General features: G+C 59.9%; 1 protein-coding gene across 2 annotated transcripts in view; it reads right to left on the minus strand.

Annotated features, from left to right (window-relative positions):
* Positions 1–1,896: 1,896 nt before the first annotated feature.
* LOC311510787 (nuclear receptor subfamily 1 group D member 2-like) overlaps positions 1,897–22,497 on the minus strand; it is a 29,211-nt gene continuing 8,610 nt past the window's right edge. The window contains exons 2-8 of one of the 2 annotated variants that reach the window (XM_084610767.1): positions 13,789–14,079; positions 13,133–13,221; positions 12,727–12,871; positions 7,692–8,188; positions 6,466–6,651; positions 4,535–4,745; positions 1,897–3,886 (exon numbers count right to left, since the gene is read on the minus strand). In XM_084610767.1, the coding sequence (XP_084466893.1) occupies positions 3,690–3,886; positions 4,535–4,745; positions 6,466–6,651; positions 7,692–8,188; positions 12,727–12,871; positions 13,133–13,221; positions 13,789–14,079 (1,616 nt within the window). In that variant the 3' untranslated portion in view covers positions 1,897–3,689. Of the gene's footprint in view, positions 3,887–4,534; positions 4,746–6,465; positions 6,652–7,691; positions 8,189–12,726; positions 12,872–13,132; positions 13,222–13,788; positions 14,379–22,497 lie in introns of those variants that run through there. The other variant, XM_084610766.1, reaches the window with a different exon arrangement.

The following is a 22,497-nucleotide window of genomic DNA, read 5'->3' on the forward strand; positions in this document are numbered from 1 at the left end:
TATCCTCCAAAGATGGGGGTGTGGGACAATATCTAACACTTTTGGGGCGTCAGTGAAACACATGATTAATGGATGAATGCACTCTGCATTTTTCAATGATGTGACAGATATTTATGATTTGGTCACATGTGTCTCGGCCTTCTCTGGAACCAACTTGTTGGGGTGGTTTTGCTTCTATCCTTCATTTCGTGCGATGCTGGATTACATTGAGCAGAGCTTTGCTTGCATGCGATGTGAGGATCGTACGATAGTTACTTCACTCTGTTATTTCTCCCTACTTTGGTAAAGGCAGAAAAGGTCCCTTCAGCCAGTCCTCTGGTCAATCTCTAGTCACCCCCTACATCTTTACAGATTTACCATGTAAGATCAATAACTGAGGCTGGCTTGCTCAGCTGTGGCCTCCCTTAAGAAAATATGGAAAAACTGTTACATCTCGAAATGTGGGAAGGTGCAACTGGCGAAAAGTCTAATTTTTTCAGAGTAATTTCTGGATGTGAATCATGGGAAGTTAATGCTGCTGGCCAGAAGACAACTGAAGCTTTTGAAATGTGCTGGCAAAGACTTTTGCATATGTCCTGGACGAAAAAAGAAGGGCAAATGCCTATGTTGGAAATATTATTGGAGAGAAGCAGACCCGGATGCCAGAAATCAACAGATGCAAACTTATGTGCTGTGGTCACCTGAGACATAGAGATGGGAATAACCTTGAGAAAATTATTATGGAAAGAACGGTGGAAGGTCATTGTAGTAGGGGACGACCAGGAGGTGATGGATGGATGGTGTGCAGAAGATCAGTGGAAGGTCAGCTATTGAGCACTCAAAGCTAGCGACGGATTGTGAAGGCTTTTAAAAATTTCAATAAATGGATGTACTAGCTTAGGTTTCTTTCCCTTGTGGCTGAGGAAAAAAGCTGGAAAACATGATCCCTGAAGGCTAAAACACCTGAAAGTAACTAAAGGATCCCCAAATTATTGTATTTTTAAAACCTCAGGAATTTTAAGCCAATTGCATGATTTTGGGAGGGCTGGACTCTTGATGCTCGAATGGTTGGGGGTTAGTCACAGTGACAGAGTTACGCCAGATTCACACTGCTGCACAATCAATTGCCTTTTCTTAAAATGGGGTTCACTCACTTCACCCTGTCCCCCTGGAACAGAGAGAGACGGAGCCCAAAAGTGTAGAATTGATGTGCTTAGATACCATGCCATGATTATGATATATGATTTAGGCTAGATCAGGAGTTCTCAAACTGGGGGTCGGGACCCCTCAGGGGGTTGCAAGGTTATTACATGGGCGGTCGCAAGTTGTCAGCCGCCAGCCCAAACCCTGCTTTGCATCCGGCATTTATAATGGTGTTAAATATATAAAAAAGTGTTTTTAATTTATAAGGGAGGGTCACACTCAGAGGCTTGGTATGTGAAAGGGGTCACCAGTACAAAAGTTTGAGAACTACTGGGCTAGCTAGCTAGATAGGAGGGGGTGCATGAGGATAGATAGCTGGATAGAGCTATCCAGCAGGTGGCTCTGTGGGCCAATCAGTAAGGGAATGAACAGAAGGGAGAAAAGAGAAATCATCCTGACAGAGTAAAATTGCATCCTAAACCAGATGATAATCTGAACGATGTCAGTGAATATCTGGAGTGACTCCAGATTTACACCTGTGTACATGGGAACATAATAAGGCCCTCATTAGTAAGGCATTCAGACCCTTAGGAGGTCATGTTTTCCCCAACCACGAGAGCTAGAAACTGAAAAATTGAAATTGCCATAGATTCCCACAACTCCAGGAGCTGGGGACTTGGGGCTATGGATGGACAGCACCTAGTGCAAGGGGGATCTGGTCTCGGCGAGGGGTGCACTTGGAAAAGCAACAATACCAAACTGTACACGCTCAGCTCAACGTTAAGCAAGTCTTTATTTTATTTATTGCACTTCAATATTAGACCAAAAATAAACCGTTTCTTTTCTTCCACTGCCAGGCACTAGGGCTTTTCGCAGCCGTGCCCCAGGGGGGCATCCCTTTGCTGATATGCTCCGAGTTGGGATAGGGGATAGTTTATTTTTTTCTGTACATTTATATTTTTCAGAAAAGTGCAAAGTTTTGTTGCTTTTTTTTAAAAAAAACAAACAAACAAAGAACAGAGCCCCAGGGCCAGGAGCTGAGGCGTGGCCCAGCTCCCCCTCTCCCTGCAGATGTTCTGAGCTCGGCAAAGAACCAAACACAAGCTATAAAGTGCTCCCTTCTGGTGTGCTAATTCCCTCTCCCCGCGGACCTTCAGGATCTGATATGTATCGAAATGCAAAGCTGGGGAGCTTTGGCCCCACTTCTGGTCCCCAGACTTGTCTCCATCTTATAACAGTCTAAAGTGCCACCTCCACAAAAACAGAGCCAGGCTCTTCTGCAGTGGGGGAGCTGTCTAGTGGCTGGGGTGGGGAGAATGAGATTCAGGACGTTTGGGTTGTAATTGTGGCTCTGGGAGGGGAGTGGGGTCTACTGGTTAGACCATGGGGGTGGGGAACAGGAGCCAGTCTTCCTGGCTCGGGGACGGGGTCTAGTGGTTAGAGCAGATGTGGTGAGAGGCAGGACTCCCGAGTTCTGTTCCAGGCTCGGAGGGGAATCGTGGGAAGCCTGGCAGGGAGGGCTGTACGAAGCGCACTGCCCCGGACAGAGGAAAGAAGCAGAAGGGTTTCATTAACCTCCTCCTCACCAGGGCTGACTTAATCCCATCTCTTCTGGAATAGCCAAGGTGGAGAGACACCCCCAGGTTCCAGTGGGGGAGGAGTGGCGATTAAACCCTTTCTCCTACTTCAGTCACCTGCTTGCACTCAAGATCTGCCTCCTTCAACCTCTCCCATCTGAGAGACAGCGCCCCCACACAACCAGCACATCCCACACCTGTCCAGCCAAGCCATCACGCGCCAGCCTCTTCCGAAAACTCCCTGGAAGCCCTGACGGCGTGAGACGTGTTTAAAAAATACCAGCCAGGAAAACGCACAGCACAGGACGGGGGTGGGGGAGAGAACTGCCCCGGCCCCTCCCTGGCCGATGGAAATGGACCGGACGAGTGCTCCTACCATCCCTGACGAAAAGGCTCCTTGGATATCGTTTTCTGATCCAGTCTATCCTATACCGTCCACAGAGCACAGCTCCACAAGCCACGCATAGGAGAGGGCTGGTACGAATGGAGGGTGGAGGCAGAGAGGAATGAGCTAAAACAGCATGCACCCTAAGAAGGAACTAGATCTTCAAATGAAACTTGAGTGGGGTGAGCTGTCCCGTTCCCCCCCCCCGAGATCTACCGATACGCAGTATGTACAACATATCCAGGCTCTTTATATATAGACTAGAACCTCAACACAATACAGAGCGAGAGTTCTATACACATATATACACTGTGTCTGTGTTGGTGCGGTCAGTTCGGACGCATGTTCTCTACGCTCTCCAGGCCTTGCTGTGCGGCACAGAGCGCCGTGCGGGAAGTGTGCTCTCTCCTCCTGAACCCGATCACCCCGGGTTGGGGGATGTGCGCTGGCAGAGCCCGGCTTTGACAGGCCACGTGCTGCCCTGCAACGCCAGAGCCCTCCTTCCTCGTCTTCGAAAGAGCTAAATGCAGCCCGAGGTGCTGGGTCCGGTGACTGTTCTTGATCCTTCTCCCCCTAGGCTCGGAGGGTGGGCGTCTCCGGTGGGCTTAAGGATCGATCCGGAAGGCCAGGAGCTTCTCCGAGTGCTGGTTGTTGAGGGTCCGCAGGTCGGGAAGGCGCAGGAGGAGTTTGGGGAAGAGGGTGGAATCGTCGGGATGCTTCTTCGTCACCAGAGTCCGCAGGGCCCGGATGAGGGTCTCCTGAAGAATTTCCACGGCATCCACATCTGAGATGCCAGAGCGATCTATGAACCAGATGAGTCATGACATTAATACCCAACCTGCTTCAAAAAAAAGCAACTGGTCCCCGCTGCAGGGGAATCTCCCTCCATGATAGCGGTATAGGGTGTTTGACACACGCAACAGCTCACAAACTGCGAGGAGAGGCTTCCTAATGCTGAGATCTCAGCCTGGGGAAGAGTGTTCTGCGGGAAGGGATGGGACGTTTAAAACCAGGCTGGACAAAGTGGTGCCCAGTTAGGTCTTTTCCCACCTCTAACACCCACCGGCGGCGACCCTTCTGTCGAAACACTAGGAGAAGGCTTCCCTGGAAAGCTTTAGCCCAGGGAGCTGCCACAGTCAGTCCTGTTCAGTGGGGGGTCTGGAAGGTCCCAGGCGGGTTCAGCTCCATGTGCAACAGCATGCTGCATGCACTGGGGGTGCGATCCCTGAGGGACATGGGGGACTCCGGCTCCATCATTGTCCTTGCCCCCAGGGCCAAGCGTAGAGAACAGGCAGCAGGGCTTTTAGCAGTGGGCCAGCCTGCATAGTGCAGAACACCTGGCCCGATACACCCAGGGATGGGCTTTGCAGGGGGATTGTAGCTGACGTCACCTGTGTGGCTCTGCAGAGAGAGAGCCGGCATCAGAGATTCCCCCGGGGCGCGCACCCACCTGCTGAAACAAGGACGACAGCCATGAAGAGCGCCATCTCCTGGGCGTCCAGCCCGAGGGAGCCGAGCTTCTCGCTGAACTCGAACATGGCGTCCAGCAGGCAGCCCATGCCCATAGAGCGCAGGCTGCAGAGCGAGTAGGTCTCGCCGCTCAGGAACGTCACCACCTTCTCCTTGGGGTTGAAGAGGGAGGAGAACCGCACCATCAGCACCTGCGGGAGGGGAGGAGAAGGTCAGAGCTGAGCCTGCAGGGGGCGCTCTGACACAAGCACCACGGTGGGGGGCATCCAGATAATGTCCCCCGTGAGTGACCAGACAGTGTACAGGGTTTAGGAATCTGGGGGTGCCAAGGGTCCTCAGATGAGTTACATAATTATAAGCCTGGGTTGCCTGTGATAGCAGGGGACTGGACTCATTGACCCAGGAAGCCTTTCCCCTCCTATATTCCTATGACCTGGTCTCTTAGCTCAGGCAATGATAATCAGAATAGTACCTAGCCCTGGCCTAGAACTTGTCATCAGTAGCTCTCAAAGCAGGTCAGTATCATTATCCCTATCTTACAGATGGGGAAACTGAGGCACAGAGAGGGGAAACAGCCTGTCCTAAGCCCCAGTTCAGTGCTCTAGCCACTAGGTCTTTAGATGCAGGTAATGGATTCGATCCCCGACCCTGCCCTGGAGTAACTTCCTCCCTCTTGGGCTTCCCAGTGGGAGTCGAGGGTGCTGTACAAGCTGCCTGGGTGGAAAATTGAATAGCCCTGGCAGCTCTGAGGCTTGGGATGAGGGTGCTCCATGGTAGTAGGGTGGGTTTAGTGCCTGGGACATGGACATGGGTGGATGAACCTTCTCTACAGGTGCTGCCAGGCTACGGAAGTTTTATCTCAAGCTGTTTGGAGACACACGTCCTGGGTTTGATCCCCACAGACGAACTCACGAAGGGAACTCTGGAACCACTAGGACAGCAGTTTATCCCCCACCTGATGTTTCCCACATAAAACACAATATAACAGAATCTGTGCCCAGCATGACATGGCCACATAGACAGCAGGGGCAGAACCCAGCTGAATCCTCCTGCTGCAAAAGCCCTGAGCTAGAGGAGAATCTCCCATGGCAGTTAGCCATATGGGGGCTATGACACACAGGTCAGTAGTTCTGATTCCAGACAGTAGGGGGCGCACACGAAAAAAAAGAGGCCTTGCTCCCTCCAGCATAGAGGGACACACACATAGATTCCAAGGCCAGAAGGGATCATTGTGATCATCTAATCTGACCTCCTGGATAATCCAGGCCAAAGAATTTTCCCCAAATAATTCCTAGGGCAGATCTTTTAGAGAAACATCCAGTCTTGATTTTAAAATTGCCAGTGATGGAGAATCTACCATGATCTTTGGGAAATTGTTCCAATGGTTAATTACTCCCACCGTTAAAAATTTACACCTGATTTCCAGCCTAAACTTGTCTATAGCTTCAACTTCCAGCCATTGGCCGGTGTCAGACCTTTCTCTGCTAGACCGAAGAGCCCGCTACAAAATATCTGCTCCCCATGTTGGGACTTATTGACTGTAAAAGTTGTGCTGATAGTTAATTACACTCACATAAAAATCTGTGCTTTATTTCAAGTCATAATTTGTCTAGTTTAGGTCACAGTTTCTGGGTAACTGAGCCTGTGTTCCTCCTCCGGGGTCCCTTTTGGGCACCCACTTTCTGGTTCCCAGACATCACCAATCTTGGGGGGACCTGTGGTTCTCTCCCTGTGATGGGGTTTTATAGCCACCCAGCTCCCTGTGATATCCCCAGCAAGTCAGTGTGTCAGCTCAGGGTGAAGGGAAAAGACCAGACCCGACCTCGCAGGGGTCAAAGCTACAGGTTCAACCCGAGGCCACGCTCCAGGCAGGAGAGGCCCAGATTCAGGCTGGTGGGGCATCTGACTGACCTGGAAGGTGCCTGCTTTGAGGAGCATGACCTGGTCCTGTTGGCAGAGCGACTGGAAGCCTGGGATGCTCTTGGCGAACTCCACCACCTCCTTGACAGCAGGCGTGAAGCACTGGGAGAACTCCTCCCACACCTGCTGGCTGCTCTTGCTGTTGCTGCAGTATGGGCTGGCGTTCAAAGGGCATGCCTGGGTGGGGAGAGCAAGGCAGGTCAGCAATGCAGGGAGGGACAAGAGGAGCACCAGCCTCCTAACCTGGGCAGGGTGGGCCTGGATTGGGACCCCAGAATGGAAACACACTGAAAACTTTGGGGATGGGGGAATCAGATCCAGATGGGGGGGGCTCAGAGCCAGATTTGGGGGGAGTTGGAGAATCAGATCCAGATTTGGAGGAATAGGAGGAACGAGATCCAGATTTCGAAGGGGGTCCACATTTGTGGGGCTCAGTGACTCTGGATTGCGGCTGGCAAGGATCTGGCATCTCAGATTGTTGCGGGGGTGGGGGAGGAGTCTCCCCAAAGGAGATTGTATTTGAGCCCGAGGGGCAACACATGGGGTTGCAGAGACAGACCCGCCCTGGTATGCAGCCTAGAGCGCATGAGGGTGCAGCAGCACCGCTGCTGCCCAGCAGGGGGAGCCAACTCTTAAGAACCAAGTTGCTTCTTGGTGTCAATCCAGCTGCAGATCTGGGGCTCTGGGGCCCAACCCAGAGGGGTGCAGAGCGCCCTTCATTCCCACTGGGAACCCGAAGGGGGAGGAAGTTACTATGGGGCAGGGAGGGGTGGAGGGATTTGAATACAATCAGATGGCAACAGTTTAGGAATTAGAGAGAGTCAGGACTCCTGGGTTCTATTCCTGACTCTGGGAGGGGAGGGGGTCTAATGGTTAGAGTGGAGGGGTGGGTCTGGGAGTCAGGACTCCTGGGTTGTATTCCTGGTCCTTTGTTTGGTGGGGTAGGGTCTAGTGGTTAGAGCGGGGGTGGGGGGAGCTGGGTTTCAGGACTCTGGTTCTATTCCCAGCTCTGGGAAGGGAGTGGGGTCTAATAGTTAGGGCGGGGTTCTCATCCCAACTCTGACTCAGCTGAGTAAGCTTGGGCCAGTCACTCCCCGTCTCTAGGTGTCAATTTCCCCCTCTGGACACCCAGCTGAGCCAGTCCTGCTTCCCCCCAGGGGCGAGCCCGTGCCCTCCCTCCTAACCCCTGCCATCGGGGGTCGTGCCCGGCTACTTACAATGCCTCTGCTGGTGGCCGAGCGCCAGGGGCATGCCCTCTCGGAGTAGCCATACTCGAAAGAGGGGTAGTGTCCAGCGTTGGCCAGATACCCAGCCTGCTGGGCCTGGTAGATGTCGTTGCCGAAGCGGCGGGGCCCGTTGTCCACGTAGCCGGGGGCCTCCTGGGGGCAGGCGTCGTAGCCGGAGAGGGGCAGGCGGGCCGAGTCGTACTGCCCGTAGGCATCGCCGTTGTTGAGCTGTTGGTCAGTGTAGCTGAGCGAGGGGTAGGGCTCAGCCCGCTTGCCCAGCCGGTCCTGCCCGCTGACAAAGATGTCATGATAGGCCCGCGAGATGGCGCCAATGGCCTCCTCCTCCTGGGCATCGGGGCTGGGGGGCGCCTCCCCCTCGGGCCCCAGCCCCACGTCCATGGGGGCCTCGTTCAGGCTGATCATGTAGCTCTGCATCTCGTCCATCAGGCGCTGCTTCTCCCGCTTGGGGATGCGCCCGAAGCGCACAGCTGCCGGGGCGAGGGAGGAAGGAGAGAGGGCGTGAGCTGGGCAGGCACTAGGGGTGCACTCGTGAGCACCCCCCACTGGGGGTAGAGAGCAATGGGGAGGGAGCGAGCCAGCAGCACTGGGTGGAGAGCCCCCCCCCCCCCAGGGCCAGGCAGTAGGAGGTGGCGCTAGGGGCTTGTCACCCCCCACAGTTCCCTTCGTGGGGCATGCAGCAGGGCCCCAGTCACGGCAGGTAGTAACAGTAATGTCCTGTTCTACATGGTTGCGCTTGGCTTCTGTGCTCCACCCCAGAGCACGCTGCATCGCAGAGCTGCCTCCCACGATGCAGCTGTTTCTCTTCCCTCTGGAGGTCTGTGTGTCGAGACTGACACAGCTCGCTTTGCACCCCACACGCCCTACAAAACCCCCCGCATGCGCCCCTCCCCCACCACTGGCTGATGTCTCCCCCCTCCCCGCAGTGGCACCTTTGCCTATCCCCCTTCCTCTGCCCAGATCACCCCCTGCCTGGCACATCTCTGCTCCACTTCTCTCCGTAATGAGGTCAGTGAGTCAGGAGCAGCACCAAGGCCCATGGGAGACGCACAGAGGGGCTGGGGCAATTTACTGCTATAGGACGGTCTAGCACCTCTGCTGAGGTGTGGGATTCACCTCTAGAGCCTCTTGAGGCAGAGATGGGGGAGGCGGGGGGGGAGTATGAGATTTTATCAAGGCTCCTTGAGACAGACAGACCGAGTGGCTCCCTCTGCTCCTGCCTGCTGGTCTCACCACTCAGGGGGTTCCCCCAAGTCCCGACCTGAGGCCAGACATAAGCTGATGTAAATCAGGAGAGACTCATTACAGTCAATATGGCTGCGTGGGTGTCAGATCAGATCTTTGGCAGGCAGCTACAGAGCCCAGAGTTCTATTCCTGGTTGGAGGACTGGAGTGGGGGGATGGTTAGAGCAGGGGAGGCTGGGAGTCAGGACTCCTGGGTTCTATCCCCAGCTCTGGGAGGGGAGTGGGACTAGAAGGTTAGAGCAGGGAAGTCAGGACTCCTGGGTTCTATTCCCACCCTTGGCGAGTGATGTCTAATTAGAGCAGGGGAAAGAGGAGCCAGGACTCCTGGATTCTATTCCCCGCCCCAAGAAGTGAGGATCTAGTGGTTGTGGGTGGGGAAAGAGAAGGGATCCAGGACTCCTGCGTTCTCATACCAACTCCAATTTGCTATGCAAGACACTTGCTTGCTCTGTGCCTCAGTTTCCCCATCTGTTAAGTTGGGGAAAGTGATACTGCTCCACTTTGCAAAGTGCTCGGAGACCTCTAGCTGATGATAACAAGTATCTTCCTTATCCCCAGCCCCCACTTTCCCCCAATTTCTCCTTCCTTGCTCCGCTGAGGCCCGACAGCAGAATAACTCTGACCCAACAAGAGACTTTCCCGGGAGTGAATTTCCAGCCCTGCCCGTGCTGGGTGGGGATGGGGTGGATCACAGGGGTGGAAGGAACAGGGGAAGGGGAGGAGTAGCCCCAGGGATTCCCCCCTCCCCACACTGCGCCCCTGGCGGGTGTAGCACGGAGGGGCCCAATCCTGCATGGAAACATGGCAACGAAAGCAGGATCGGACCCCAGTGCTGCAGCCTCAGGCGAGGGGACATGTGTGGGAGGTGAACGAGCCCCGTGTTGGGCAGGGCAGAGAGCCTGGTTCTCACGCCCACCTGGGGCTTGGTGGGGAGTAGCGTGCGGGGGAGATTAGGGGGGAAAGTCTGGAGGCTGCTGCCTGCTCTGGGAGCTGCTGCCATAGCCTGAGCTGGAGCGGGGGCTGCACATGGCAGCCGTGACCTGGAAACCTTCTTTCCCGCACACAGGATCCCGCTGCCCCCGCAAAGCCCCAGATGGGCCTGGAACTGGCAGGGCTAGTGGTGGGGAGAGCATCCTGGGATTCCCTCCCCACCCCCTTCCCTCCCTTCCCCAGCCCTCCCCCCATCCTCCTCCCATACCCTCACCTCCCTGTCCCTGACTCTTTCCTCCCCACTCTATACCACATCTCTCCCTATTCCCCCACCAGTCCCTGCCCCTCTCTGCAGTCCCCCCCCTTGTTAACACAGCAGCTGTGAGCCTGGATAATGTCCGTGGGCCTTTCCTGCCCTACACCCCCTGGCAGCTGGGGTTTTGGGGAGCTCTTGAGGCTGCTGCTCAGTCTTGGGGTTTAGTTCCTGATTCCCCCCACCTGCCTGTGAGGATCAGGCCCAAGGGAGGCGAGATCCCCGGGCTGTTTGCTCACCCTTAGGCTCTACTTTGCCTTTGTGTGCCCCTCTGCCCTGCACTCTGGACCAGTGAGCAAGCTTTACCTGGCACAATACGCCAAGTGACAGGCGGGACCCAGGAGCCTGGCCCCTGCTGCCCCCAGCCCCTGACTAGTGGTTGGACGGGTGCGCAGGACTCATGCATTTGGGTGTTGATGGTGCTGAGATCCAGGGAGCTGGTTCTCACACGTTCCTGACCCAAACCAGCAGAGAGCCAGAACCATCGGGGAGGGGAGGAGGGAAGCCGGGGGAGCCAAGAGTCCCAGTGAAGAGGTCCAGGTTGGGAACCTCTGGTCATAGTCCCAGTCCACTTCCCTGGTTCTGATTCTGGTCCCAGTCCCGACCCATCTCCATGGCTCAAGTTCGAGCCCTAATCCCGGTCTGGCCCATCTCTGCAGTTCTGGTGCTAATCCAAGCCCACCTCCATGGATCTGGGTGTGGTCCCAACCCCAATCCTGATCCTTCTCCATCGTTCTGGTGCTGATCCAAGCACACCTCCATGGATCTGGGTCTGGTCTCGGCCCATCTCTTGGTCTCTCCACCACCCCTTCACACCACACCCCTCCTCCCGGCCATTCTTACCACGCTAATGCTGAGGAGCCATTTCAAAGTCTAACAAATACATCATGAGCGGATGGGAGAAGCTCGAGCCATTAATCACAGCCTGGCCCTGGCATCCCCCCACAGCACTGCCCCCCCCCCTTGCTCAGAGCCATAAATCAGCCCCCAGCACAGAGCTCCCATTTATCAGCTGGGGCAGCTGCTGACTGGCCAGAGCAGCAGGGAGGCAGCTATGGCTGCCTCAGGGGGAGGTGGGGTCCCGGCCGCAGGGGGGCAGTGCCCTGGCCTTTCGCCTCAAGCCACCTCCTCCATCCCCTGCTAGATTCCTTTGTGGGTCTCCTGGGGAAAGGGTGGTTTGACGGCATATCAGAAACAGTCAGCACAATTCAGAGAGTCTGCACAAGAGAGAACCACGGCCAGGATAAAAGGGCGGGGGGCTGCAGGTTGGGATTGAGGGGCACTGGCAGAGGGGATGTGGGGGGGAGCCCAGGGCTGGGATCACAGGTGGGGCTGCGGGTCGGGAGGGAGGGGCACTGGCAGAGGGGATGTGGGGGGGAGCCCAGGGCTGGGATCACAGGTGGGGCTGCGGGTCGGGAGGGAGGGGCACTGGCAGAGGGGATGTGGGGGGGAGCCCAGGGCTGGGATCACAGGTGGGGCTGCGGGTCGGGAGGGAGGGGCACTGGCAGAGGGGATGGGGGCGGGGGGAGCCCAGGGCTGGGATCGCAGGTGGGGCTGCGGGTCGGGAGGGAGGGGCACTGGCAGAGGGGATGTGGGGGGGAGCCCAGGGCTGGGATCGCAGGTGGGGCTGCGGGTCGGGAGGGAGGGGCACTGGCAGAGGGGATGTGGGGGGGAGCCCAGGGCTGGGATCACAGGTGGGGCTGCGGGTCGGGATTGAGGGGCACTGGCAGAGGGGATGTGGGGGGGAGCCCAGGGCTGGGATCACAGGTGGGGCTGCGGGTCGGGAGGGAGGGGCACTGGCAGAGGGGATGTGGGGGGGAGCCCAGGGCTGGGATCACAGGTGGGGCTGCGGGTCGGGAGGGAGGGGCACTGGCAGAGGGGATGTGGGGGGGAGCCCAGGGCTGGGATCACAGGTGGGGCTGCGGGTCGGGAGGGAGGGGCACTGGCAGAGGGGATGGGGGGGGGGGAGCCCAGGGCTGGGATCGCAGGTGGGGCTGCGGGTCGGGAGGGAGGGGCACTGGCAGAGGGGATGGGGGGGGGGAGCCCAGGGCTGGGATCGCAGGTGGGGCTGCGGGTCGGGAGGGAGGGGCACTGGCAGAGGGGATGGGGGGGGGGAGCCCAGGGCTGGGATCGCACGTGGGGCTGCGGGTCGGGAGGGAGGGGCACTGGCAGAGGGGATTGGGGGGGGAGCCCAGGGCTGGGATCGCAGGTGGGGTAGACTCTCGGGCAGGGTAAGCAGGGAGGCGGCCGGGGGCGGGGCTGGGGGCAGGGGGGAGGGCCGGGGGCGGGGCTGGGGGCAGGGGGGAGGGCCAGGGGCGGGGCGGGGGGCAGGGAGGCGGCCGGGGGCGGGGCTGGGGGGCGGGGCTGGGGGGCAGGGAGGCGGGCGGGGGCGGGGCGGGGGGCAGGGGGGAGGGCCAGGGGCGGGGCTGGGGGGCAGGGGGGAGGGCCAGGGGCGGGGCTGGGGGGCGGGGGGGGCCAGGGGCGGGGCGAGGGGCCGGGGGCCGGGCCCCCTGCGCTCACCGTCGCGGGACATGCCCACGGCCAGGCACTTCTTGAAGCGGCAGTGCTGGCAGCGGTTGCGGTTCATACGCATGATCATGCAGTTCTCGTTCTTCACGCACATCTTGTAGTTGATGTTCTGCTGGATGCTGCGGCGGAAGAAGCCCTGGAGGGGGCCAGCGGGGAGAGGGGTCAGCGCCAGGCACCCCCCGCCCCTCTGTGCCCCCCCGCCCCGCCCCGCCCCGCCGGCTCGGGGTGGGGGGTGCTGGCAACAAGCTCCCCTCTGAGCCGGGTCGCCCGGGGAGACGGCGCCACGGTGACGCCCCGGCTTGCAAGGAGGCGCCGCGCGTCCCCTTGGTCCCCCCCCCGCCCCCGAAGCCCCCCCTGGCCCCGCCCCCGAAGCCCCGCCCCCGCCCCGCCTCCTCACCTTGCAGCCCTCGCAGGCGTGGACGCCGTAGTGGAAGCCGGAGGCGATGTCCCCGCACACCTTGCACAGTAGCACCATCCCGCCCGTCTCTGCAAGGGGGAGGGGGAGGGGTGAGCATCACACTCCTTCGGTCCCCTCCTGCCCACCCCACTGCAGCCTCCCCGACGGAGAGCCAGGGGCGCTCCACCCCCTCCCTCCAACCATCTGCCCCGCCCCAGGGTCTCACCTGTCTCCCTCAGACCCAGCCCCCTTCCCACTGCTGCCCAGAGTCACTAACTAGCCTCTCGGAGATGCCCCTGTTTCCAGCCAGACTAGGTTGCCAGCCCTACAGGACTGGGGACCCCCCAAAGAGGGGGTGCATGGTCCCAGCTGTGTGTCAATTTGGCCCCTTGTGGCTTCATGTGAGAGTACCCTACCCCCCAGTATTCCTGCTGCTTTGGATGGTCTAGTGGTTAGAGCAGGGGGGCTGGGCGTCAGGACTCCTGGGTTCTATCCACAGTTCTGGGAGAGGAGTGGTGTCTAGTGGTTAGAGCAGAGGGCCAGGGCATCAGGACTCCTGGATTCTACTGCTGAGTTGCTGTCCCTTCCCCTCTCTGTGCCTCAGTTTCCCCAGCTGGAGAAGGGGGATGATGACAGCGCGCGCCCTGGTCACTTACTAGAGAAGGTGCCGGTCACGCCGTTCTGCTTGGCCGTGGCAACTCTGCTCTGCGTGGGGGGCGACTGGCCCTTGCTGGGGTACCTGACCCCCTCCGGGAACTGGAAGGCCACCTTAGGCGAGGATGGCGAGCTGGAACCCTGCGGCTTGATGGCTCCGATCTCAGTCAGCGTCAGCTCCTCCAGCGATGAGGGCAGGGAGTGCTGCGGGGAGGGCACCAGGTAGCCGCTGGGTGGGCTGCCCGGGGTGGGGCTGGAGCCGGCCGTGGAGCCCACGTAGAGGATCACGCTGCCTGGGGGAGAGAGAGCAGTGCGGGGGAGGTCAGATGGGGATCTTGGCTTGAGTCTTGCTGCAGAAAACAGCAGGAAGCAACAGCTGGGATAGAGGGTACTCAGGATCTGCAGCCTCCAGTAGGGGCAGGGGAACTGCATCGGGGGACGCAGGCCGGCATCCATCCCCCAGGGCTCAGGCCTGCCAGGGTTTAATCTTGGAGGGCACACAGATGTTTTCCTGCCTGGCTAGTGTAATGGGAGAGGGGGGAAAAAGAACAGGGGGCAGGGCAAATGAAACGGGAGGATGAAAAATGAAAGACATGGAGACACAGGGCAGGGAGAAATCTGTGCAACTGACGAACTCCATCATCTCCGAACCCCTGCACAGACTCAGGGTCCCTTCCCTTCCCTTGGCAACAGACAGCTGGAGGGGCCGGGACCAGGGAGCAGCTACAGCCCACCTGGCTGGGAGATGGGGAGATCAGAGCCCCCCCTGGAGCTCGCCCAGTGTCTCACGTGGAGCTGCAGCGTGTGTGGGGGGGGAGGAACACAGTGTCCGCCTGCGTACACCAACTCACACACACGTACACACAGTCGCCGGGCAGCCCTGAGATGAGGCTGCGGGGAATGTGGGGCAGTGAGGCACGTGCTGCAGAAAGTAGGGCAAAGAAACAGATGACAAAATGCAAACCCGGCTCATCCCGCTGGGAGCCGGCCCAGGGGTCTGAGGGTACAGCAGGGGTCGTGCCAAGATTCCCAGGGACGCTGGCGTGTGGAGCTGCCCGGGGCGGGGAGGGTGGGGGTGTGGGGACGCCAGCTGCCTCGATTCCATCTCTCTGCAGGCCCAGTTCTGAGCGAGAGCTTTGAGCCAAATCCAGGTCGGACACTCAGCCCCCGTCCATGCCCCTCAGTCCCCACCTGTACTGGCAGAGGGAGCGTGGGGGGAGCCCTCCTGCCATCCCAGTTCTGCCTTTTGCATTAGCAGAGGCCCCTCCACCCTCAGTCACAGCAAACTGCCTGAAGATTCGCAAAAAGAAAAGGAGGACTTGTGGCACCTTAGAGACTAACCAATTTATTTGAGCATGAGCTTTCGTGAGTTGTAGCTCACGAAAGCTCATGCTCAAATAAATTGGTTAGTCTCTAAGGTGCCACAAGTCCTCCTTTTCTTTTTGCGAATACAGACTGACACGGCTGTTACTCTGAAACCTGCCTGAAGATTGTGTGGAGGGAGCCCACGGAGGCGTAGAGGAGACCTCGCCCCCTTGTGCACGTGGGCACCCACACGCACGCATGTTCCTGGTGACCTATATCAGGAAAATAGCTGCTCTTGACTCGAAGATCTCAGCGGGAACCGGTTCCCCCACAGTGGGAACCGTCACACATTCCTTTAAACCCGCCCGCACCCAAAATAAGCGCTCCCCGCCCCTCCCGGTATTTTCTGGGGTTGTGCCTGTGATTTTAAGAAGGCCCCGATCCGGTCTTTTAACCTGGCAGGCGCTGCCCGGACTCAACCCCCGGCAGCCCAAATTCCAGCTCAGAGCAAATATTTACAGCCGAGCCCTGCCTGCTCCCTGAAAATGGTGGGGTGAAACTCAGAGAGGCCCTTTGCTGCAGCAGCGGGTTGCCAGGCGGGATGGGAGGAGGCGCCAGGCTAAGCCAGCTGGGGGATTTGCCCCTTTCGCCATTCGGCCTGGGGGCAGAGAGAGATCAGGCTGCCGTCGGGCTCTGCTCTCACCATGCCCCCGGGGAGTGGCGTGCCCTGGCGCCCAGGTAACACAGCCACAGGGCCTGAGGAATACGTTCATAACAGCCACATGGGCCAGCCGCTTTCTCTCCCCCGGCTCAGCCTGCCAGTGCCCACCACTCCGCAGCAAGACTCCAGCCCAGTTACTTTCGGCAGGGCAGGAAAGTGCAGGCAGCCTGTCAATAGTTCTCTCTTACCTGACACCCACAGCGCCCCCTGCTGGGAGGGGCTGGGACTGGTGTCCCCAGGAGCGCCTCGACCCCGGCCAGCACTCCTGCCCCGCTCCCTACAGTGCCCACTGCTGGGAGGGGCTGGGACTGGAGTAGCCCAGTGCAATTTTTAAACGCCCCCCCCCTCCTCATGTATAGTTGATTAAAATCCAAGCTGGCAGCAGAAATGAGAGGATTGACACCCCTCTCTCTAGCTAACAGAGGGACGGACAGACAGATGATGCCGGGGATGTGGGGTCAGGGGTAGGAGTGAGCACAACAGGAGGGAGGCAGAAGGGGTCAGGACAGGGGGACAGGAAGCAGAAGGGGGCACAATCAGGGCAGGGCATAGATGGCACAATGGGGGCAGAGGGGGCACAACCGGGGCAGGGGGTTGGGAGAGAGCACACCAGGGGGCAGGCGGCAGAAGGAAGGGGCAGGGGCAGGAGAGGGCACAAGGGAGGGCTAGGGGGTAGGAAAGGGCACACTGGGGGGCAGGAGGCAGAAGGGAGGGGCAGGGGTAAGACAGGGCACAAGGGAGGGGCGGGGGGGTAGGACAGGGCACGCCGGGGGGCAGGGGGCAGAAGGGAGGGGCAGGGGTAGGGGTAGGACAGGGCACAAGGGAGAGCTAGGGGGTAGGAGAGGGCACGCTGGGGGGCAGGGGGCAGAAGGGAGGGGCAGGGGTAGGACAGGGCATGAGGGAGGGGTAGGGGGTAGGAGAGGGCACGCCGTGGGTCGGGGGCAGAAGGGAGGGGCAGGGATAGGACAGAGCACGAGGGAGGGGTAGGGGGTAGGAGAGGGCATGCCAGGGGGCAGGGGGCAGAAGGGAGGGGCAGGAGTAGGGCAGGGCACAAGGGAGGGGTAGGGGGTAGGAGAGGGCATGCCAGGGGGCAGGGGGCAGAAGGGAGGGGCAGGGGGTAGGACAGGGCACAATGGAGGGCTGGGGGTAGGAGAGGGCACGCCAGGGGGTGGGGGCAGAAGGGAGGGGCAGGGGGTAGGAGAGGGCACAAGGGAGGGCTGGGGGTAGGAGAGGGCACACCAGGGGGTGGGGGCAGAAGGGAGGGGCAGGGGGTAGGACAGGGCACAAGGGAGGGGTAGGGGGTAGGACAGGGCACAAGGGAGGGCTGGGGGTAGGAGAGGGCACGCCGTGGGTCAGGGGCAGAATGGAGGGGTAGGGGTAGGAGAGGGCACAAGGGAGGGCTAGGGGGTAGGAGAGGGCATGGTGGGGGCAAAAGGGAGGGGCAGGGGGTAGGACAGGGCACAAGGGAGGGCTGGGGGTAGGAGAGGGCACGCCGGGGGTCGGGGGCAAAAGGGAGGGGTAGGGGTAGGAGAGGGCACAAGGGAGGGCTGGGGGGTAGGAGAGGGCACACCAGGGGGCGGGGGCAGAAGGGAGGGGTAGGGGTAGGAGAGGGCACAAGGGAGGGCTAGGGGGTAGGAGAGGGCATGGTGGGGGCAGAAGGGAGGGGCAGGGGGTAGGACAGGGCAGAAGGGAGGGCTAGGGGGTAGGAGAGGGCATGCCAGGGGGCAGGGGCAGAAGGGAGGGGGAGGGGTAGGAGAGGGCACAAGGGAGGGCTAGGGGGTAGGAGAGGGCATGGTGGGGGCAGAAGGGAGGGGCAGGGGTAGGACAGGGCACAAGGGAGGGCTAGGGGGTAGGAGAGGGCACGCCAGGGGGCGGGAGCAGAAGGGAGGGGTAGGGGTAGGAGAGGGCACAAGGGAGGGCTAGGGGGTAGGAGAGGGCATGGTGGGGGCAGAAGGGAGGGGCGGGGGTAGGACAGGGCAGAAGGGAGGGCTGGGGGTAGGAGAGGGCAGAAGGGAGGGGCAGGGGTAGGAGAGGGCACGCCAGGGGGTGGGGGCAGAAGGGAGGGGCAGGGGGTAGGAGAGGGCACAAGGGAGGGCTGGGGGTAGGAGAGGGCACACCAGGGGGTGGGGGCAGAAGGGAGGGGCAGGGGGTAGGACAGGGCACAAGGGAGGGCTGGGGGTAGGAGAGGGCACGCCGTGGGTCAGGGGCAGAATGGAGGGGTAGGGGTAGGAGAGGGCACAAGGGAGGGCTAGGGGGTAGGAGAGGGCATGGTGGGGGCAAAAGGGAGGGGCAGGGGGTAGGACAGGGCACAAGGGAGGGCTGGGGGTAGGAGAGGGCACGCCGGGGGTCGGGGGCAAAAGGGAGGGGTAGGGGTAGGAGAGGGCACAAGGGAGGGCTGGGGGGTAGGAGAGGGCACGCCAGGGGGCGGGGGCAGAAGGGAGGGGTAGGGGTAGGAGAGGGCACAAGGGAGGGCTAGGGGGTAGGAGAGGGCATGGTGGGGGCAGAAGGGAGGGGCAGGGGGTAGGACAGGGCAGAAGGGAGGGCTAGGGGGTAGGAGAGGGCATGCCAGGGGGCAGGGGCAGAAGGGAGGGGGAGGGGTAGGAGAGGGCACAAGGGAGGGCTAGGGGGTAGGAGAGGGCATGGTGGGGGCAGAAGGGAGGGGCAGGGGTAGGACAGGGCACAAGGGAGGGCTAGGGGGTAGGAGAGGGCACGCCAGGGGGCGGGGGCAGAAGGGAGGGGTAGGGGGTAGGAGAGGGCAGAAGGGAGGGCTAGGGGTTAGGAGAGGGCACGCCAGGGGGCGGGGGCAGAAGGGAGGGGTAGGGGTAGGAGAGGGCACAAGGGAGGGCTGGGGGGTAGGAGAGGGCACGCCAGGGGGCGGGGGCAGAAGGGAGGGGTAGGGGTAGGAGAGGGCACAAGGGAGGGCTGGGGGGTAGGAGAGGGCACGCCAGGAGGTGGGGGCAGAAGGGAGGGGTAGGGGTAGGAGAGGGCACAAGGGAGGGCTAGGGGGTAGGAGAGGGCACGCCAGGGGGCGGGGGCAGAAGGGAGGGGCAGGGGTAGGAGAGGGCAGAAGGGAGGGGCAGGGGTAGGACAGGGCACAAGGGAGGGCTGGGGGTAGGAGAGGGCATGGTGGGGGCAGAAGGGAGGGGCAGGGGTAGGAGAGGGCACGCCGGGGCGGGGGGGGGCAGCAGACGATCAGGCCAAAGGGGCAGGAGAGGACACGGCCGCCCCCCCTCAATCAGGTCACGGCTCGCACGTGTCCGCCCGGGGCGCGGTGCCGGGAACAGCAGCGGGCGCCGCGCCAGCCCCAGGCCCCGGGGACACCTGACCGGCTGCTCACATGGCTGCGGCGGCCCGGGGCGCTCGGGCGGGGGGGCGCGATGGCTCGGGGCGGGGGCGATGGGCGGGGAGGGGGGGCACCCAAGGCAGCCTCTTTCAGACGCCCCTAAACTCCGAATGTGGGGTGGGGGGGTAGCGGCAAAAGTGCCCCCCTGCGAAGGGGGCTCGGCTGGGCCGAGCGACAGACCGACAGACCTCAGGGGGTTGCATCTCAAAGCTACCCGCCCTCTCCCACACCCCCTTCCACTGTGCCGAGAGGGGGAAGGGAACAGAACCCAGGAGTCCTGGCTGTCAGCCCCTCCCCCAACCACTAGACCCCACTCCCTTCTGGAGCCCTGCACAGAACCCAGGAGTCCTGGCTGCCCTTTGTCTGCCCTAACCACCACCCCTACTCCCAGAACTGGGAACAGAACCCAGGCGTCCTGGCTCCTGGGCACCCCCACCCACGCTAACCACTAGTCCCCACTCCCCTCCCTGTTCTGAGACCAGAACCTGGCTGTCCACTCCCAGACCAAAAATTAACCCTTTAAGGCTTTCTAGCGGGCTAATGCAAACAGTTGGGGGTGGACGGGAGGTCTGCCCCCACCCTGCAGTGCCAGGGGTTAACCATTACCACGCTGGGGTTTTGCAGCCTGGCAGCCCTGTCCTGGAACCTGGAACCTCCTGCCCGCGCCTGGCCCTGTCGTTCATCCAAAATCTTGAAAACGCTTTAAACATTTATTTTTGAGCAAGGTGTAAATTTCCCTGCTCCCCTTCGGTTTGGGTCTGTCCGTCGCTTGGTGCCAAGGCCCAGCAGTGGGTCCAGTCTATATCTGGCCGAGGGACAGGAGCTGGGACCGTCAGCCTGCCGGAGTTAACTCCTTTTGCAAAGCCAGGTGGTGGGTTTCTTACATCTTAAATCCAACTGCAGGTTTGGTTCCAGACCCAGCTGCTGGGTTTCAGCTTCGGATCTGGAACCAGAACCAGCTGTCGGGTTCTGAGTTTGGCTCCGGACCCAGGTTGGGATGCAGATGTTGGGTGCTGGGATGAGATCTGGACCCAGCAGTTCCGTTCAGGGTCCCTTCCATGCTGGCCCAAGGACTCTTCCCAGGGCTTTTCTCTAAGGCGGAGATGCTGGTGTGTGCCAAGGTTTGGAAGTCTTAATGGACTGCTGGGGGGAAGTGGGGGGACTGCTGGGTGGAAGTGGGGGGACTGCTGGGGCCCTGGCTCCCATGACCCATCAGCTGCTGGGTGCCCTGGACTCGTCTGACGGCCCTTAACAGAACGGGGCTTGTCCCATTGTGGGGGCACCCTCCCCCCCTTGACAGGGCCTTGCTGTTGCAGCCGGCAGACAGACCAACAAATTGCCCTGCGCCTGGTGCTTCCTGCTTCCCGACCATGGCCCCTTCCAAAGGGGGTTAGAGCCCCACTGGGTGGTTGGCACCCCTGGGCAATGCACAAGCAGCCTATAATTCAGCTCTCTCCTCCTCTATGGGCCAAAAACTTGCCCCCTGGCTCTGGATCCTCTTGAAGGCGAGGTCTGGATTTGACAACCTTGGATCTGAACTCACCCCAATGGTTTGGGTTCAAGGTCAGGTACAGACAGGGGCCTGTTTTCCTGTTCGGATGCCGCTGGCATCTTATGGGAATGGTGGCTGGGCTGGGAATGTTGGGGGATCGGGATCCCCAAAGGGCAGCTTGCAAAACTGCATCACTCTCAGCCCACAGCCCTGGCCCCCATCCAACTGCAGGACCTTACACTGCGGGATCCCAAACCAGACACTGACCCAGTCCTGCAACTCACAGCTCCTGTTGATTTCCAGCACTGGGAATACAGGGGAAGCCCAGAATGGCACATTCCCTCTTCAGATTTAGATCCATTTCCCCTTAGACCGCTCAGTCAATGTCTCTTTGATAAATGTGCCACTATTTACATTAGGATGGCATGTAGAGACCCCAGTGGAGATCAGGGCCCTATTGTGCTGGGCACTGCACAGACAGAGTGAGGGGCTCCCTGCCCCCAAAAGTGCCCAGTCTAAATAGACAAAGGGTGGCAGAGGAAACAGATGCCAAGAGAGAGGAAGTGACTTGCCTAGAGGCTGGCAGTGGCAGAGCTGAAGAAGAGCCCAGCTGCCCTGAGTCCTAGTTCAGTACTCTAGCCACTAGACCACGCTGCCTAAAGGACACCAGCGCCTCTGAGTTTCCCTGGCTCTGTTTCGCCGCAGCCATTTGCAGCCCGGTTGGCACCTGCTGCCCCAGAGCCGTGAGTAGCACAATGGCGCCGTCCCAGCCTTGCTGACTTGACAATCTGACAAGGGGACCTGCTGCTTTCGGGAAAGGGGCACCGTGGAAAATAAAAAAATAAAACCCATCCCCACCGGGGGACTGATTTCAGCAGAGCTCCTGGAGCTGGGAAAGCAGCAGAGGTTAAGATGCCGCAGCGTGTGTTTCATGGGCACTGGGGGGCGGAGGAGAAGGGGGGAATCCATCATGAAGACACCTTCTCCTCGGCACTGCGCTGGAAGCAGATGCTGCCTCCTGTACCTGGTGACCTGAATTCTCCTGACAAAGGCAAATCACACTGCACTCTCAAACATATTTACAAGGCATGTCACACTCCGCAGCTTCCCCAGCTCCCAGCAGCTGGGGGAGTCCTTCTACATTTCACAGTCCGGGTCGGCTCACCACCAGCCGTTTGCAGCGTTTAAACCCCATTATCCTCTCTCTCCAGACACGGGAAGCACGTTTTTGAGTTTTTTGGGGTTTTTTTGGTGCTTGGCTTTCGGAGTTATTTAGAGGCTGAATCCAAGCTGGCCTTTGCAGTCCCACACGTGTCTCTTAAACACTCCCCACCTCCCCCGGCAATCTGTCCAGAACTGCAGCCAAATACCAAATACCAAAAAAAAAACCCAAAAAACCTCAGAAACAAATGTAGGTTCATGGGTAAACAAAGGGGGGGTTGCTGACCCCTTTCTGACCCTGGCTCCGCTGATTTCGGGTGCCCCAAAATTGCTGACTGCCTGAGTTTTTAGAGGTGCTGAGGACCCCACAATTCCAGCTGAAGTCAAGCGGGTGGCAGCCCTGAAAATCAGCCCCCCTCCCCACCACAGTGTCCCTTCTGCCTGTGTGTTTTCCACGCTGGGGAAGCCTGGGACTAGAGGCCTATTCTTCATGCCAGCGTGTGGGGGTTTCACACACCGCCGTGACTCTGCAAGATCGTGATGTCTGTCACTGATTTGGAGCAAGAAAGTGGGTCAGTTTCACCCACAGTAAAATAACTTGTCGCATCGGGCAACTGAGGGTCAGATCTCGGGTTCCCAGCTTGGGACGCCTCGCTGGAGCAAGACAGGACATTTGGAGCTGTAACTCC

The sequence above is a fragment of the Lepidochelys olivacea genome (assembly GCF_965140295.1).
Source record: "Lepidochelys olivacea isolate rLepOli2 genome assembly, chromosome: 20".
Taxonomy (NCBI): Eukaryota; Metazoa; Chordata; order Testudines; family Cheloniidae; genus Lepidochelys; species Lepidochelys olivacea.